Source organism: Haliotis rubra, unplaced genomic scaffold, assembly GCF_003918875.1.
Source record: "Haliotis rubra isolate DU_JTF1 unplaced genomic scaffold, ASM391887v1 Scf629, whole genome shotgun sequence".
Taxonomy (NCBI): Eukaryota; Metazoa; Mollusca; class Gastropoda; order Lepetellida; family Haliotidae; genus Haliotis; species Haliotis rubra.
This window is the reverse complement of record NW_025767334.1, coordinates 33,886-52,399: the sequence shown is the minus strand read 5'-3', so window position 1 is coordinate 52,399 and position 18,514 is coordinate 33,886. Positions and strand designations below refer to the sequence as shown.

General features: G+C 40.5%; 1 protein-coding gene and 2 long non-coding RNA genes across 3 annotated transcripts; 1 reads left to right on the top strand and 2 right to left on the bottom strand.

Moving 5' to 3' along the window:
- Nucleotides 1-1,027: 1,027 nt before the first annotated feature.
- Nucleotides 1,028-18,514, bottom strand: LOC124256455. Its single transcript, XR_006892924.1, has 3 exons — nt 18,503-18,514; nt 17,704-17,708; nt 1,028-1,993 (listed from the first exon to the last, which is right to left on the bottom strand). It is a non-coding gene; the product is annotated as an uncharacterized LOC124256455 (long non-coding RNA).
- On the top strand, nt 3,249-3,763 carry LOC124256458. The gene is made up of 2 exons (XR_006892926.1): nt 3,249-3,352; nt 3,710-3,763. It is a non-coding gene; the product is annotated as an uncharacterized LOC124256458 (long non-coding RNA).
- Nucleotides 5,713-16,324, bottom strand: LOC124256454 (deoxyribose-phosphate aldolase-like). The gene is made up of 7 exons (XM_046690447.1): nt 16,282-16,324; nt 14,983-15,080; nt 13,204-13,450; nt 12,549-12,683; nt 11,259-11,387; nt 9,909-10,021; nt 5,713-6,661 (listed from the first exon to the last, which is right to left on the bottom strand). The coding sequence occupies exons 1-7, from the start codon at nt 16,310-16,312 to the stop codon at nt 6,455-6,457; spliced, it is 960 nt and encodes a 319-aa protein (XP_046546403.1). The 5' UTR covers nt 16,313-16,324; the 3' UTR covers nt 5,713-6,454.

Genomic DNA, 18,514 nt, shown 5'->3' with positions numbered 1-18,514 from the left:
ATGACCTATAACCTATCAAGCGCATGTGTATGAACGGGGATCTACACCGGCAGCAAGGGCTAATTAATTATTCCGACATCACAGTGCTAGTAAACTCAACGATGTTACGTGGATTGATTACGAATACGTTTCAGCAGTCAAAGTATTCAGATTTGTCATCTCACTGCTGAGCACAATGCTTGTTTGCTCCCTTGTTTGTTGTTTAACGTCACACCCAGCAATGTTCCAGCAATACGACGGACGCCAGTAACTAATCGAGCCTTGATCAGACAACCCTTTCATCAACAGCATGAGCATCGATCTAAGCGATTGGGATACGAGAATATGTCAACCAAGTCAGCGAGCCTGACCAGCCGATTCCGTTAGTCGCCTCTTACGACAACCATGGGTTGCTGAAGACCGATTCTAACCCGGATCTTCAAGGGTCCTGAGCACAATGTGTCTGTTTACATGAGTCGGGAACACTGCTCAGACATTGTTTCAGTCGATCGGCAGAATGGCAGATTAATGTGTTTAAGTTACCAATATCGTGGACTTTTCACCACAAGATGAAACACAGAAGTACGATATATTGTTGATAGGACATTGATTTTTAGACCAAAATTGGGATTGGAACCAAACACCAAACAATCATGTGGTCAGCTTTTACGAAGCGCAGACTGCGGAAATCCACACTTGGTTAAAGGTTCTTCTATGGATCAAGGGACGCTACAGTGCTGGTTGTCCTCACTGACAATTTGATGGCTGTAATTCTGACCCACTTTTCAATATAAGCGAATTTCTCAGACTGCAGTGTCTTGGATATTCAAAGATTTCACACTACATGTAACTCAGGATCAGCTGAAGTGCAGCGACCCTTATCCAGCCAACCTAATACTCCCTGAGTAATAACAGGTAGTTCAATTGTGGCCTCCTTGGCTAATGAACGCTAATAGGTTTATGACGACGAGCAATCAACCAGGCCATTTCACTTACCCAGTTGTGATTAATCACTCTTCAGTAATAAAAAACACATTAACACATCTTATATAAGTAATCATTTAATAGCTGCCACACAATGGCAGAATAACATACAATATACACATCTGCGTCAGTCGGACAAGGTAACATCCATACACAGTGGTATGATCAGCATCAGGAGCAATTCTGGGATGGCACTGGGGAAAAGACTACTCTGCTCCAGATCTTCATCTTGGGATTGATACAGCTGAAGTCTGTCTTGAAAACAGCTGTGAGTTTCATGTAAAAGGCAAAGCTTATGCATACTAAAGTCATCTATCAGAAGTCTGTATCACAAAAACATTCATAGGAACTAGGAAATCACAATACTTGCTCTTACTCCCAGATAGGATAACTGTAGTCATTGCGAAAAATGGTAACTCTGCACATTGAGCCCGTTATGCCTTAAACTGGGCCACTCATGCCCCCAGTACATATGTAAGTGAGCACTGCGCTGGAAGCCATTCCACAAAGTAATCTCTAAAATCTGTGATAATGCATTGGAATTTCAATCCTCTTAACGCATGGGAATTTCAATCCTCTTAGCACAAAGACAGCTTAATGGAAGTGGGCCCAGGTCAACAGATAACATGGGCACATTACCTAGAATTATGGACCATATATTCATGTAAATGATATCATTTTTCTGTGTGTCAGTCAAACTAGAAGGAATATAATAAATCATTATAATAACAGTGAAGGAATTCCTCTGTGAACCTATGGCAAGTGTGAAGATACAAGTATTCTTCCTTACTCAGCACCAAGCACATCATACTGGGGGATCAATCTATAAATACAAGGTCTGGCTTCAAAGGAGATTCAAGTTTTGGAAATATAAAAATATTTCATAAATTCATATGAGGTAATGTAGACACCTGCTTACCCGAAATGTTGCCTGAGAATGTAAGGCTGTTATTTGATCAGCCTTATACACATAGTTTACATACTTGATACTGTTCACTGAAACAGAGTTAAAACGATTGCTTGACTTTGACTGACTAGACTGAGTTTGGTTTTACGCCGCTTTTAGCAATATTCCAGCAACATCACGGCGGGGTACACCAGAAATGGGCTTCACACATTGTACCCATGTGGGGATTCGAACCCAGGTCTTCGGCATGACGAGCCAACGCTTTAACCACTAGGCTACCCCACCGCCCCGCAGTGTAATTAGAGGTGTTGCTATTTACTCCTGTCGCCACCTTACCAATATCCTCAGCAAACCTTGATAGTAAACTACATCTCCCACTAGAACCGGATGTTTCTGAGCTGGATGAGGTCCTACCACAACACACGCAACAAATGATAAAAAGAATAAAACCAAAACAATACTATAAACAAACAGTCTACATTCAATCCAAACAAAATTACAAACAGCTAAAATGTAAACATATTGCTGGCTTCGGCTGGAAGAAAAACAAGATGAACTTTCTTCTATCAAGAGAGAGGGCAAAGCTGTCATGGTACCGTCCAGACAGCGGTCAAGCCAAAGGGGAGGCTGTGTCTGATGTGATGACCCCCACCTTGCAGCATGGTAGTGTCCAGACAGCGGTCATGCAGAAAGGAAAATATTATTTTCAAAGACAATTACCCAAAGTCACAGGTCAACCTAGGTATCCAGGAATGACTGGGTGAGTGAGTGTTATGTCATTGTTAGCATTATTTTACCCATATGCCAGAGTACACAAGGATGGGCTTCGAACACAGTACCAACGTGGGAAATCAAACCTTTATCACCAGGATGTCCTAACTATTTTATCATCAGTCAACAAGCAGTTTTGGTAGTAAAGGGAGGCAACTCTGTACACAAAGCATCTCAGTCAAGGTCATCTTGCCCTTTCCACATCAGCAGATGACGTGTTCTCTCTCATCCTATTCCTGAATACGTTTCTAAACTACCTGCTTTGAACAGCTGCCCCCCTGAATGCAACCTACAGCATACTCTAGATTCACATGTATTCCACTTACTGCCCATTTACAAAAATGCATACATTTTCCTGAGATATACTGACATACATTCTTTCATTTGAACAGTGCAGCTAGTATTCCAAGCCCTTAGAAAACTGCATCAAGGCCGCAGATGAACTTTTTCATGTCATCAAGGTAAATTGAAAAATTTAACACTGCTACAATACAACATTTTCTGTTGAACTATTGAACATCTTTGAGAGAATGATACCTTCAATTTCAGTTATGTATACTTAAGAAATCTAGTTCGCTCTACCACCATGTATAGTGTAATAAAGGATACTTTCGCCCTGAATTATAGTTAAAGTATGAGGAACACCATCCTTATCTAAAGTGATGTAGTGAATCCACCTATCATGTGATTCTCAACAGTACTGGTAAGTATGTTCTTATATAAAGAAAAAAGAAATGATGTACTAAACCTTATTATCATCGCAACAAAATACTATATATATGCAAAGAGATGTTCCAATTCGCATCCACAGATTGCTGGATTAAAAAATTATCTAAACACCTTGTATGAAATTGACAAATGTACTGCCTTTTCGCACTGCAACTATGGTAAATTCTTCACCTTTTGGTCATCTTGCCATAACCTCTTCACATAAATTGCAACAATAAATGTATTCTTATAGCCTACGGATTATCTACCACCCATGTCCTTGTCTTATAATATTTACATGTACCAGAAATGCATAAATTATGTACCAATTATAAAGAAATAAAGTGATAAAAAAAGTAGGTTCTTCATCAATAATCTCGGGTATAATCCTGAATACATAAGCATGCATGATGTCAAAAAATGTTACAAAATAAACAATAACCACAAACTATGTTCAATGAGATAACATGCATATATTAAGTGCTTTATCATGATGTACAAAAGTAAAGAGATACAGAACTGTGTTTTTGATACTTTGTACATTCATACATATAAAATGAAGCATCAGGTGTATATATCATTTCTATCTTGTATATTGCTTGTCCTATATACCTCAGGCATCAGAAACCATGGTAACTGGCTCAGCATTTGTGTTACATTTCATCTGGTGTGTCACATATATCTATATAACTTTATAATACCTAGATGCTAAGCGATTCCATACAGTTCAAATATATATCATGAAAAACAAATATTTCCAATAAAAACATTTCAGAAAATAGTTAACAATTAAGTCTCTTTGCTATCACAAAGAATTTGATGGAAAGCATGAATGATTACCATATTCTCCTGATTCAGGTAATATCAACTATTATCTGAATAATCACCATATCGCCTCATCTGCATATTCCACGCATATCATGTCACAAATACACCGAGTCGCAAAGTGGGTAATTCAAAGCTCAAAGTAGGTAGGGTTTAATATCACTTTGAACAGGATTCCTTTATAGCTTGTCACCTCATGTGGGTGAAAGCCTAAAGTGATGTAGATTGGACATGTCAACCACTTAGTGAAACCCAGGTGCTCAGAACCCAGACATGGAGTGACCTGGAATCAAACCCATGATCACAGGTTTCTGGCACAGCCAAGGGACACAACTGTGTATAGCAAACTACGGCAGACTAGACAAACTTTGCATAGTGCACAAAGTATTGAAACTGGCAATGATATGATTTTCATCTTTAAAATTCTGCATCAGCTGTAACAATAAACTCTGTGTCGATATGATACTTATCAGGCATATCTCAGTAGTAGGGAATGACCATATTTAGCATGTTTAGTACAGTTAATGTTTCACTTTAACATGCCTGTCTTAAACATACTTGTATCAGATTATATCAATACATGACCTCACAATAAAATGCTCGTGCATCATGTCACTGTATCGCAATGCAGAGAGCTATTGATGGGTTGATCAATCATATCAAGCAGGTATCGCTGGTATTGGTTTACAGCACAGAGAACAACACCCCTTCCAGTTGCTAGGATTTGACACTTTCATTATTGCTACAGCATAATCATGACTTGTATAACACATAGTACCCATTTGTTACTAAAGTACTGTCGGAAATAGAAAAAGAACTCTCTTTAGGCTATTACTCTGTATCCCTAAAATTTACATAACTGCAAACAGCATATGTCAAAATAACCCACATCAGCCTAACTGGGCGTTCAGTGGGATGCGTAATAGGATATCCAGAAAAGCATGTTTACTCGTAAAATCGGGCAAAACTTTGAAAAAATATGAATAGCTGCTGAAAACAATAGATCAGACTATAGATGACAATTAGGTCGCTCAGCCAGGTATGACGACGGACCATCGACTCACCTGGCATGAAATGCACGTGCTGCCTACAGGCACAAGGGGTCATCTCTAAGATATTTGATGCCTTTTCTTGTGTGTTGAATATGTCGCATCTATTGATTATCATCTTACGTGTATTTCTTTCATAAAGTTTATGTTCAGATATGTATGATACCCGTAGAAAAGCATAATCAGTCATCATATTAAATGTCTCAAAATATATAGGTGGCATGACCACCCATAGATCGACAGGACTGGATATTATTTGTAAATTGTTATGGCATGCCGTTTACTTCCCCAGTTTAATTCCCCTGAAGGATCATCTTATCTTAGCTTCCCTCTATAGTTTAATTCCCCCCAAACCACCGAAGGATCATCTTATCTTAGCTGATATCTCTTTTACATCCTTATATTTTTTTATATTTTTTTTATGTTAGCTATCGTTATAATGAAGCTAAGTCTAATTTCAAAATGGGTATTTAAAAGTGTATTTTGTAATACAATATCATCGCCCTCTAATTTGCATAAAGCCATGGTCTGTTCCAAATAAGTCGCTTTGGACTTAGAAAAAACCTGCATTGCTCATTTCTGCACTAATCTCTCCTGAGTAAAGTCCAATTTTTACGTTTCATATCTCCCTACCACTGAGACTATAGTTAAACTGAAGTTAGTTTAACAAATATTTCACACTTTCACATATTATCTACATAAATTGTAGATGTAAATGTGAAATAACAGTATTTTTCTATTTCCGAAAGTCCTTTAGTCAACACACTTGCAGACCAACGAAATCATCTTGCCTTCAAATTCATGCTTGTCTGCTAGCCCCTAGACTAGTAAATTTTGCTGAGGACAAGTAAAAATCCAAACTTCAAGTCCGAATTGACAAAGATAATTTGAGGGCTATAATTCTCAATCAGTTCCAAATGCTTCAATTTTACCTCTCAGAAAGTGTAAAAACGGTTTACATTTTTGTCTCATTCCAGTAGCACAAATTACAAATGCAGAAGACAAATTGGTTTTACAAGTCCTCTTAGCTAGTTTTGCAAACAGGACTTTCTAAAGCTGATCCTTCAATCCTAGTCCTTCAATAACTGAGCAAAACCAGTATATATACATGATTAAATGAAAGTCATGGTCCATACATCTGACCAACTGACCATCTGACCATCAGTGCTATCCCAATGCCCGTATCCAGCACCATGATTATATGTGTATCTGTGATGTTTCCACATCTTGCCTACGCCATGGGCAGCTCATGAGCTGCAGCATAGTGTCCGGTCACGTAGTGGAATATTTGCCGTTCAATGTCCCCCAACAGGCTGCTAGCACCAATACGGAAGAGATTTGGCTTCGTCCAATCATCTCCGAGTTCCTCCTTCATCATCGAGAGCCAGGTACAGGAATCTTTGGCTGTCCGGATCCCGCCTGCAGGCTTGAAACCAACCTGCAACCACAGAACATGAGGGGTTAACAGAGTTGATATAATGGTGATTGAAATGGGGGTTAACATCTTATAAACAGTGACATTTGTGCATGTGGTGTGTTCATGAAGCTGCTTGTTCTAGTCAGGACTGATGCTGATTTTACAGTGCTTTGACACTGAGAGGTGAGGTGAGGTGAGGTGAAATTGGGTTTAACGTCACGCTGGAGAATATTTTTTCGCTCATATGACGACGTGCATGCGTGTGTATGTGTATGTGGGGCTGCTTGTACTAGCCCAGACTGAAGCTGGTTTTATAGTGCTAGCTCACTGAGGTACCATGCCGCAGTGAAGCATGAATACCCCACTCAGACACATTATACTGACTCTGAGCCGACCAGTCCTTGTTGTACCCATTAATGCCGAGTGCCAGGCAGGGACCAACAAGTACCATAGTTTAACGTCTTTTGGTATGACGCGGACGGGGACTGAACCACTATCTTCCGCTCTCCGGTTGGATGCTCTAACCACTACACCACAGAGGCGGTCTTGACACTGAGATGCAGTCCTGGGTGTCACTGAACAAAACAAACTTACTACTATGTCAGAGGTCGATTGTCAGAGGTCTATTCCAAGGGAGGGGATTTATGATCTCCTCAGCACGAGGATTGCTTGTACAACAGCACCGTGCTACTTACAGATATGAGAATGGGTATGAGTGAAAACAGAGGAAAAAGAGCTGGGGGTTTTAGGGGCAGCAGGTTTAGACGATTCACAAGAATTACCCTAGTGTGATTAAATCTGCGGAATTCCACGGATCTGCAGTAAATTCTCATCCCTGTATTTAACATAGTTATTACCCACTTAGTCAATGTATGGGTAGTTGCATACTAATCTCATACGTCACACGAGTGTCGTATCGCGTTGACCTGTGTCGTAACGACTTGACCTGAGATTCTAGCGATTTGATTGGATAACCGATGACCACTCATTTAGGTCACGTTGTGACGGAACTACTTTTTCATTCATAACAAACACGTGAATTCATTCATTCTACAACTTATATGCATTGTGGGAATGTAAACATTGCGAACGTTGCCATATCGCTGTTTAATTGTGAGTCAGACTGAGGCATTATATGAGTCGAAAAAATAAACACAAAGTTTCCACCAGTGAGGTTAGCCGAGTGAAGCAACTGCAAACCAAGAAATGGAGTGCTACGGAGTAGTTTAATGTAGGAGGCTGTACGAGGCGATGCCAACTGACATGCATCGTGACGTCGGTTACCAAGGGGGCAGACGAGCAAACCGTAGTGACGTCATTACAGTGTGACGTCATGCAAAAAGTGTACTACAGAACAACATTCATCCGCAACCTCTTTATGAAACCGGTTTCGGTTTGAAACCATAACAATAACAAAAATACGCTATTTTGTCAATTTAATGCATATACAACGTGGGTAAGCCTGATGGTTAAAGAGTTGGCTCGTCACACCAATGACCCAGGTTCCATTCCCCACATGGGCACACTGTGTGAAGCCCATTTCTGGTGTACCCCGCCGTGATATTGGTCAAATATTGCTGAAACCTGCGTAAAAACATACTCACTCACTCACTCACAATGAGAGTTGTCACTTGAACAACCTGGGACCAAAGTGAAGGCTTTGATATAAAGTACTTAGACTACATCATAGTTTAAATAGATCATAATCTGTATAACTGCTTGAAACGCTGTTCAGCAGCAACAAATTAGTCAAAAGCAAATAATTTAACACTGGTTTCTATCCCTGGTCTTATTTCCAGACATTTTAACTGAGTCTCCCACAGTTAGTTCTGTCCCGATAAACAAATTTGTTTAACATGATGTATCAATAATAGATCACACTGAAAAACACCTGTATCACTCTTATATTCCATATCTGAACAACATGGTCCACCGTCTGCATCCATACCAAATACAGCTTTGAACAATATGATGATAAATCAAAATGGTAGAAGATAAAATGCCACATGTCGTGGTAACTAAATTTCTTGACCTCCTTTTATACTTCTTGAACCTTGAACAAAATTGACATGAAGGCCGGCTGGTTGGCTTGATATACTCTGACATTACTCTCCACAGAGTTGTTTCCCTTGATAATATGCATTTGATATAGTTCTAGGTGAGGTGAGGTTAAATTGGGTTTTACGTCGTGCTTGAGAATATTTCGCTCATATGACGACGTGCATGCTTGTGTATGTGTAAGTGCGGCTGCTTGTACTAGCCCAGACTTAAGCTGGTTTTATAGTGCTAGCCCACTGAGATACCATACCGCAGTGAAGCATGAATACCCCACTCAGACACATTATACTGACTCCGAGCCGACTAGTCCTTGTTGTACCCATTAATGCCGAGCGCCAGGCAGGGACCAACAAGTACCATATTTTAACGTCTTTTGGTATGACGCGGACGCTCTAACCACTACACCACGGAGGCGGTCGATATAATTCTAGATTTACTCCTTTCAAAAGTGAACACGATGTACCTGCTGTAAACACATCAGAGTTGTGTCCCTTGAAAATGCACATTATCTCATGTATTTCTAGGTATAAGTCTATATTTTCACTCCAACCATGGGATACCATGTGTAACAGTGTTGACAAGGTACCATGTTGTACAGTGCTGGTGGGGTACAATATTATACATTGTTTGATGGAATGCCATGTACAGTGTTCAATGTGTACCATGTTGTTTGGTGTTGACAGGGTACCATGTTGTTTGGTGTTGATGGGGTAACACATTGAATAGTGTTCACAGGGTACCATATTGCTCAGTTTTGACAGGGTACCATGTGTTACCATGTTGATGGCACAATGTTGTCAAGGTATCAAGAGTTACAGTGTTGCCAGGGTACCAAGTGTTACAGTGTTGATGGTACAGTGTTGCCTGGGTAACGTGTGTTACCATGTTGATGGTACAGTTTTGATAGGGTACCATGTGTTACAGTGTTGCTGGTACAGTGTTGCCAGGGTAATGTGTGCTACCATGTTGATGGCACAATGTTGTCAAGGTATCATGTGTTACAGTGTTGCCAGGGTACCATGTGTTACAGTGTTGATGGTACAGTGTTTCCAGGGTACCGTGTGTTACCATGTTGATAGTACAGTGTTGCCAGGGTAATGTGTGTTACCATGTTGATGGTACAATGTTGTCAAGGTATCATGTGTTACAGTGTTGCCAGGGTACCATTTGTTACAGTGTTGTCAGGGTACCATGTGTTACAGTGTTGTACCTTGAAGCTAGTCCTCTGGTGGTACTCCCGGATGGCTCTCACCATCACCAGCGCCACGGGGAATGTTGCGTTCACTCCCTCCTTCCCAGTGGATGTCTTGATGAAGTCAGCACCTGCACAGACAGCAAGCTCTCACTAGTTCAACATTAACACCATACCCACTATATCATGAATCTCGAAGCAGGGTGAAGAGATGCCTATCCCCTTTTGGTACCATACTGAACATGCACATACATACATCCAGGGGTGGAAATAACTTTAAAATTGCTAGTGTACTCCGGAAGAAGTGGCACATGTAAAATCACTTGCCCTGATACCGTCCGTTTTCTTGTTGATTTTTTAATATAAACAACATAATTAACATTGGAAAGTCAACTGGACACTGGTACAGTGTGATATACAAATTTGCTTGCCCGACAGAAAAAAACACTGGACTCGGACGTCGGGCAATGGGTTATTTCCACCCCTGACATCTATACAGGTGATTTGGTAGAATAGAAAATTAGATGTATAAGACCGTGATTTATCATTTGTGGATATATTTTGAACAAAATTAAACAACCACAGAACAATAATTGCCTAATATATATTCTGAGCCTTAAAACAATGAAATACTCCAATATCGTCATCTCTCCAACCCCCGCTAATAAACCACTCATTCAGTTGCCATTACGCTAGCTTCCCAAGCCCCTACTGTACACCCACCTGCCATCATATATACATTAATCATTGACCCCAGCTCTCAAGTGGCCAAGATAGTCTTCATGTGAGGGGTGGTGGGGTAGCCTAGTGCTCACAGCGTTTGCTCATCACGCCAAAGACCTGGGTTCAATTCCCCACATGGGTACAATGTGTGAAGCACATTTCTGGTGTCCCTGCCATGATATTGCTGGAATATTCCTAAAGGCGACATAAAACCATACTCACTCACTTACTTATTCACTTCTGTGGTACCCGTGAAGATCCGGGTTATAATTGATCTTCAGTTACCCATGCATATCCTAAGAGGCGACTTATGGGATCGGGTGGTCAGGCTCGCAGACTTGGTTGGCACATGTCATCATATCCCAATTGCGTAGATCAATCCGCATGCTGTTGATCAATGGATTGTCTGCTCTAGACTAGATTATATACAGGCTGCCGCCATATAGCTGAATATTGCGGAGTGCGGCGTTAAACAACAAACCATCCAACCAACCACTTTATGTGAGCTTCATTAGCATCGTATCTCTTGCATCCTCCACACACAACTCTCTACAACCCCTCCGCACACACCTCCCCCATACCCTCTCTACACACACACACACACACACACACAAACCCCACCTACCCTTTACACCCCCCACTCACCTGCCATCATGCACACCATGCTGGCCCTATAGACATTAACCATTGACCCCAGCTCTCCAGTGGCCAGGATAGTCTTCATGTGAGCTTCCCCACACGCCTCCCTCATCAGCTTCACCTCCTCGTACAGACCTGGAATAGAAACCAATTTATTTTCACTCGTCTGCAAAATTATCTCCTACAGAGTGACCATCTTATTTACGGTAAAAGTTGTAGTGTCCATGGAAATGTAACTAATCTTCTTGCATGTTATTAATTTCACATAAATAGGTCACTCACCATCCTGCCCAACAGATGACATGCCAACCTAAATTAATTAACAGTAACTGCTTCTCAGTTCTTTATAACCTGGGGCGGTGGGGTAGCCTTGTAGCTGAAGCGTTCACTCGTCATGCCAAAACCCCTGGTTTGATTCCCTACATGGGTGAAGCCCATTTCTGGTGTCCCCCACCATGATCTAGCTGGAACATTGCTAGAAGCAACGTAAAACTATCCTTACTCACTCATCGAGTCATTATCAGGCCTACCAAAGAAAACTTTCCCACTGTGCAGAAAAACGCAGAAAAGTCCACATAAATCGTGGAAATAGCAACATAAACATATTACCTCGCTACTGAAACAGTAAAAACGACAACGAAAACTATGAAACTGCAACATTTTTATATCAGCGAACTTTGACCTCTACTCCGCAAGCGCATGCGCATTACGATCTGGGCTTCTTTCCAATTTCCGAGCGACCGTGAATCGCCTCGCGTAGAAAAAGTATTAAATATGTCGAAATAATTGCTGTCAATCGTTTCATACAAATGGAAAGTAAACTAAACAAGTGTGCACACGAGTACCATGATGATAAATGCTAAATAACACAACAGAAATACTTAAAAAGGAATGTAACTTTTGTCCAAGCTGGAAAATGTCAACATGTGGTCGAGACTTCCTCTTCCATGTGCACATGCGCAAAATCGAAGTTGCGGGCTCCTCGTTTTATGATGCAGTGTTAGCGATTTAAAGTTGCCGTTTTTACTGTTTCAGTAGCGAGGTATTACATTTATGTTGCTATTTCCATGATTAATGTGGGCTCTTCTGCGTTTTTCTGCACAGTGGGAAAGTTTTCTTTGGTAGGCCTGATTATGACCATGACCTTTGTAGACACTTGAAAATAACCCAAAATGATCCATGCCTGTTGTTTATTGTTTCATGTTGCACTCAGCAATATACCAGCAACAGGACAACTGTTTGTAAATAAATTAGTCAAACACTTTAATGGTGATGCATAATGGTAGTGTTAACTACCTTTCCAGTTGCCTGTAAGTGCATACTGTCTGTTGATGACTATGTCTATCTCTGATGCTCCATCTGCTACAGCTACGTGGATCTCTTCCAGCCTCGTCTTCAGGGGCACCTGTCCCGTGGGGAACCCTGTAGCCACTGGACGGGGAGGGAAACAAAGAGAAGGATCATATTGGATGAGTTCAAGCGATGATGTCAGCCAGGCAGTGATGAACATCATGACACAACACCTGAATCAAACACAACAATATCATAGATCAATTGGAATATTTTTATTCTCAACTCCATGGGGAGTATACAAGTCAAGCTGACTTCAAGATGGTTGGGTAGCATTCGCTAGTCACGACAAAGGCCCGGGTTCGATTCCCCAAACGGATATGAGATTGAGAGTGACACAGATAAACAGATTGACTAGCTGCAAGAATGGGTTTATAAATCATTTGAGTTGGTTAAATTTTATCACATTTCCATCAGTTGCATCATAGTGACAATTATTATCATAATTTTACTAGTGCAGCCAAGGCATATTGAAAATATTTCGTCTGTGCCATTTCAATACCAGTATTTACAGTGTCATGGGATGAAAATTAAGCACAATTTTTATGCCTGCAAGATCTTCTAATCATTTTCAGTAAACATGATGAGGCAAGCTTCCAACCTGATGCAATGGGGATCTGTTTAGCATTGGACTTCTTGAAGACAGCAGCACAGTCTGCCACTCTGTTCGGGTATACACAGACAGCGCCTACTGTGATGCCTTTATCCAGCATGTCCATTGCTTTCAGAAGGTCCTCTCGGATTGGTTGTCGAGCCTTGAAACACAGCCGTGACACATTGGCAGCTGTGTCATCCCCAGACAGTGTTGTCAGATCGATACAGGTGACTGCCCTCAACAACCAGGCAGCCTTAGAGAAAAAGAAAACATTGTGGTTGACTTGTAGTAAATTCAGTAAAGACGGCAAAGCTATAGCTACAAGCTATAATTATCTCAGACAATCAGATGATTAATATAATGTGTAATGATCGATGCTGTCAAGGTATGATGACACCTAATCCACTAAGTCTCCTAGTCGGACCATCCAATACTTTAAGTCACCTCCTCCGACCAACATTGCTGGGACGATTTCTATCCTGGAACTTAAAACTAGCGACCTCATCCATCTGATCCCCATTGTCATTCATGTCTTTTTCCCATTACTATTTGAGCATCAGTGAATCTCTTCAACAATTCATCACAGATCATACCATCAGTGTGTTAGTGAGTGTGATCTGGTTTTAGGCTGGATGTTCACTGCAGCAGAGACCTTAAATAAGCTTCACATATTGTACAAATGTCAGGAATCAATCTGAAGCCTTTGGCTGGCTGGCTGAGTATGGTTTTACGCCGGTTTTAGCAATATTCCAGCAATATCACGCAGGGGGACACCAGAAATGGGCTTCACAAGTTGTACCCATGTGGGGAATCGAACCCAGGCCTTCGGCGTGACGAGCGAACGCTTTAACCACTAGGCTACCCCACCGCCCCCTGAAGCCTTTGGTGTGATAGGTGAACACTTTACATGCCCTAACCACTAGGCAACCCAACTACCCACAGATACTAAGCTTCCTTCAAGAAACGATCCCCAGTGTTACCAGTTGTGAAGGTGGTACTTTCTGTTGTATCCTGAACTGGTAGATATTTACTAAGTGGGTTAAACCAATGGCTATTGTGCAAACAAATAAAGATCATAATCTACCACTCGCTAATCATAAAGGCAAGAATTTATGGATGTCAACCTTTTATTTTGAGGGACATGATGTTTCAGGATATATTCTTACTCCTTCATCACCTTCATCATCAAAATAAAGAAGTTGACATCCATACATTCTAGAGGTGGTCCGATTAATTGAAATAATCGAAGATTGGTCGCAGTGGCCAAACGACCAAGAAATCGATCACATTTTCTCATAATCGAACACAAACGATTTTGGAACCGCCGTAATAGAGTTTGAAATACTTGATGATGGAACATATCTAGGATGTTGTCAAGGCCTGAAAACGTGTTTATTTCTAAGAAAACTCACTTCACTTTCTGAAAAGTCATGACTGAATATTTCTTGAAGAATCTGGGAAGTTAATGTTACACTGGAACTGAATCATTTTACACTGGATGTGAAATCTGCAAATGTAATTTGTGCAGTTTCTAAAAACAACAACAGAGAACCAAATGTTTTTCTTTATATTTATCTGCAACTACAACCTGAATAGGAAAATCTAACAAATGACGCTAACCAATTTTTTTTCGATGATTGGTCGTTGGTATTGAACCAATCATCAATTGTGAGATTTCAACCAATTCCCAACACTAATACATTCTCGCCTTTCTGTGTATCACTTCAAAATGCCATTCAAAAACTCTTAAGAGTGTCTATTACATGTTTCAAAAATATCACAAACCTGCCATTGTTTCTTTACTGTCCTTCTTGTACCCAGTGTTTCTGCCCGACGCTTCACAGCTGCCAGATTAATGTTGACATTCTGAAACCAGCTCTCATCTGGAACAGATAAGTATACACATCCATTACAATACAGACAGTGAGGTTTTACCATGTCTGCGTAACTTTTAGCAATATCACAGCAATATGCCGACTTTGATCACCAGAAATTATCATAATATTGCTGAGATATAGGAGAAAAGTACCTTTTGAGAATATGACAATGGTTTTAGAATCAGACTTTGAGTTTGAGTCACGCATTGACAATGCATCACCCTTTGGACCCTCACACCATTCATCACTAGGGCTGTGGTTGACCTAGATTATACTGCAATATATTGGCATAATTTAACATCTATTGCAGTATGTATTACTACATATTGCAAATCAGAGTTAAACCCTTAAAGGCTTTATTAATGTTAGATACTGATATTTTTCCCTCCAGTCTGTTAATGACATTTCATTTGTCATGAAATATTAAACAATATTCATCTAAATAATATCCTAAAAGGACTATTTGCATATTTATCCTCCATAGGCTGTCGTCGAAGTCATACCATCAACTTTGATGTGTAAAGATATAGATGCACCTCACCACAGTTGTAGTAACATATGATTAAACATGTTAAACAAAACGATATGTAAACACGGTAAAGCGCCACCAAAGGTTTGGCTCATTCCCCTCTGCTCTGTTGACAAACAAGCAAAAACGTCTGGTCACATTATAAGCCTACATTCGCGGTGTTTACTAGAGAAAAAACATCTGTCAGTGAATAAGAGAGTGTACATCTGAGTAGGGCACATTACAATCACACACAATATATTTTGTTCCTGTTCAGAAATGGTTTTCACGAAATGAAGACAGTGAACATGGTAAACAAACTGATATTTTTGACAAACGTGAGTCTCAACTGTGCACATCCAAATTGGTCTACGAGTCGAGTATGCGGTTTGACAAGCGAAAGTCATACCGCATTCCTCTGTTGCGGGTCCCCAAAGAAACGATAGTATCAGATATAGGCATGTCTGTTTCAGTACATGGTTGTGTAGATAGGTTCAGCTCACACCCCAGCTGTAGACAGTAGAGGTCTACTTAGCCTAGGTCAGGGTCGGACACTATTTCGTGCATTCGTCATTTATCTAAACATTGTGAAACCAATTTATAGCAATGGCAATACTAGATAACGATTGATTAGATTTTCATACACAGTGTACAACGAATCCCTAGTTAGTCAACCACATACACAACATGAGAACTCACCGAATTCAACTCCGGGATTCCTGGCAGCCATCGTGGATCGAAATGGGAGGTAACTCTAAAATATTTAACGTCTTCGCATACCACACACATTTTGCTCCTACCATCCCCGGTAATCCACAAGTTCGCATAATTGGATAAGATTGTCGTTTTAAACTGTTTTCAGACCAAACAATAATTAGAATCTAAAAATTCAGAATTAACAATAATACATGTAATTAATATGAGTTTAATCGTAATTGAAAATGGTTTATACAATAAAATAAATATTCTTGTCTGAAAGTGAAGTGGGTAACTGGTAATGCACATTGAATGTTTTGACAGTCAAATGAATATGTAATTAAAATAGTGCAATGTAATTCATTCGGGGTCTTTTTGTAGGAGTACATGATTACATTCTTTCGTTTGATGTATTTGCGTCTGCTTTGGATGGAAGCTGCAGTATATAAGAACAATGCATGTCTCTTCATCGGAAATCGAACCTATAACAAACACATTCGTGAACATGTAAGTTCAACAGTATACTGACTGACTGAGTTTGGTTTTACGCCACTTTTAGCAATATTCCAGCAACATCACGGCGGGGGACACCAGAAATGGGCTTCACACATTGTACCCATGTGGGGATTCGAACCCGGGTCTTCGGCGTGACGAGCCAACGCTTTAACCACTAGGCTACCTCACCGCCCCTCAACAGTATAACGACATTCCAGTTCTGAGCACGTGATACCAGCTGAACTTAGCTCATCATGTGTAGAATGGCCGCTATCCACCAAAGATGGAAACACTGAATGTATTCAATTTGTCAGAAGTACGAATTTTCTTTTACCTGCAGAGAACTCGTCAACCAGATGTTGCTTGTACTGTGTTACTTACTATTCTGAAACCAACAGAGCTCAAAATATTGATATTTCAATACAAGTGTTTGACATGTGGGTGAATGGATTGAGGTTATGGCGGTTTTATAGCACAAACCAACTGAGACTGCGTGTCGGAGTTTAACCTTTATACTGCACTGACTCCGACCCGACCACTCCTTTGTTTTATTTCCTTAATGGCGATAGTTGATGTACTCATTTTCAACTCTGTCTAACTCGCTGGTAAATGGATGCGAGTCTGAACAGTCCGGGCAGACCCATACGGGTGATAACCATTCATCCAGTCCTCTCTATTCCCATGGTTACGATCAAGATACAATTCACTTCATATTTTCTTATATCATTTGGGGCTGTGGGGTAACCTAGTTGATGAGTAATTGGTTTATTCAATAAAGGGGCCACAGGCCCATTATACAGTTACATGAGTCATAGCATGAAAGTGGAAAATCTGGAGCGCCATAGCACTGTACAAGATACATCAATAAACACTTAATGGGTTGTACAAGTTTTGTTAAGGTAATTGTTACGTTGTTTGAATGCAAGGAACAAAAACTTCGCTAAACGATTTAAAATACCTGAATCGTGTGATGTGCAAAGTAATACCAGTTTATCATAAGAAGGATAAGTACAATAGAACTCAGGCAAAATTGTATGTCTGTGATTATAGTAAAAAGGCCATTCCAAACACATGTGATATTCTGTCTCAATTACAGGTATAACACAAAATGGACAAAAACGGGTAAATGGGTAACGCGTTCGCTCGTCACGCCGAAGACCCGGGTTCGATTCTCCACATGGGTACAATGTGAGAAGCCCATTTCTGGTGTACCCAGCCGTGATATTACTGGAATAATGCTAAAGCGGCGTAAACCTAAACGCACTCACACACTTTACATCCAAGTCAGACCATAACCAGTTCCTTCCATGAATCCTACAGACCCAGGGAACATAAGAAATACACGTACACATCCAGCTGCAAGCTTTGCATAGCATTTTGAGTCTGAATCTCTCATTTTGTCGGATTCTGCTATTCAGTTTAATTGGGGCAACTTGTGTCTATCTGAGTCATATATTTTCATGGACAGACAGACGTGTTGCCTCTGTGTTGTGGTTCTCCTTCCAGTGTTGCTGGCCTTGGTATTGGTGAATGATTTGTTACACGTGGTGCATTGTATTTCCCTTCTCGGGTTAATTATACGGGACAAAATTCTTCCAATACCCGTTTCCATATTATGTTTTTGGATTAAGTGTTTATGATGATATCGGGCATTAGTCATGGACGCATTAAGCAATAAAGATGGCACTCGCCAGACAGGTGCAAGTCAGTTGTTGACCAGAAAGAAAACAGGAACGTGATT

What these genes read in the sequence shown, in the direction of transcription:
- LOC124256454 (XM_046690447.1), bottom strand. Translation starts at nt 16,312, where the DNA reads ATGGCTGCCAGGAATCCCGGAGTTGAATTCG. An exon ending in GAATCCCGGAGTTGAATTCG is followed by an intron (nt 15,081 to 16,281) that starts GTGAGTTCTCAT and finishes TATCTGTTCCAG; the next exon opens with ATGAGAGCTGGTTTCAGAAT. An exon ending in ACTTACAGGCAACTGGAAAG is followed by an intron (nt 11,388 to 12,548) that starts GTAGTTAACACT and finishes TTTCTATTCCAG; the next exon opens with GTCTGTACGAGGAGGTGAAG.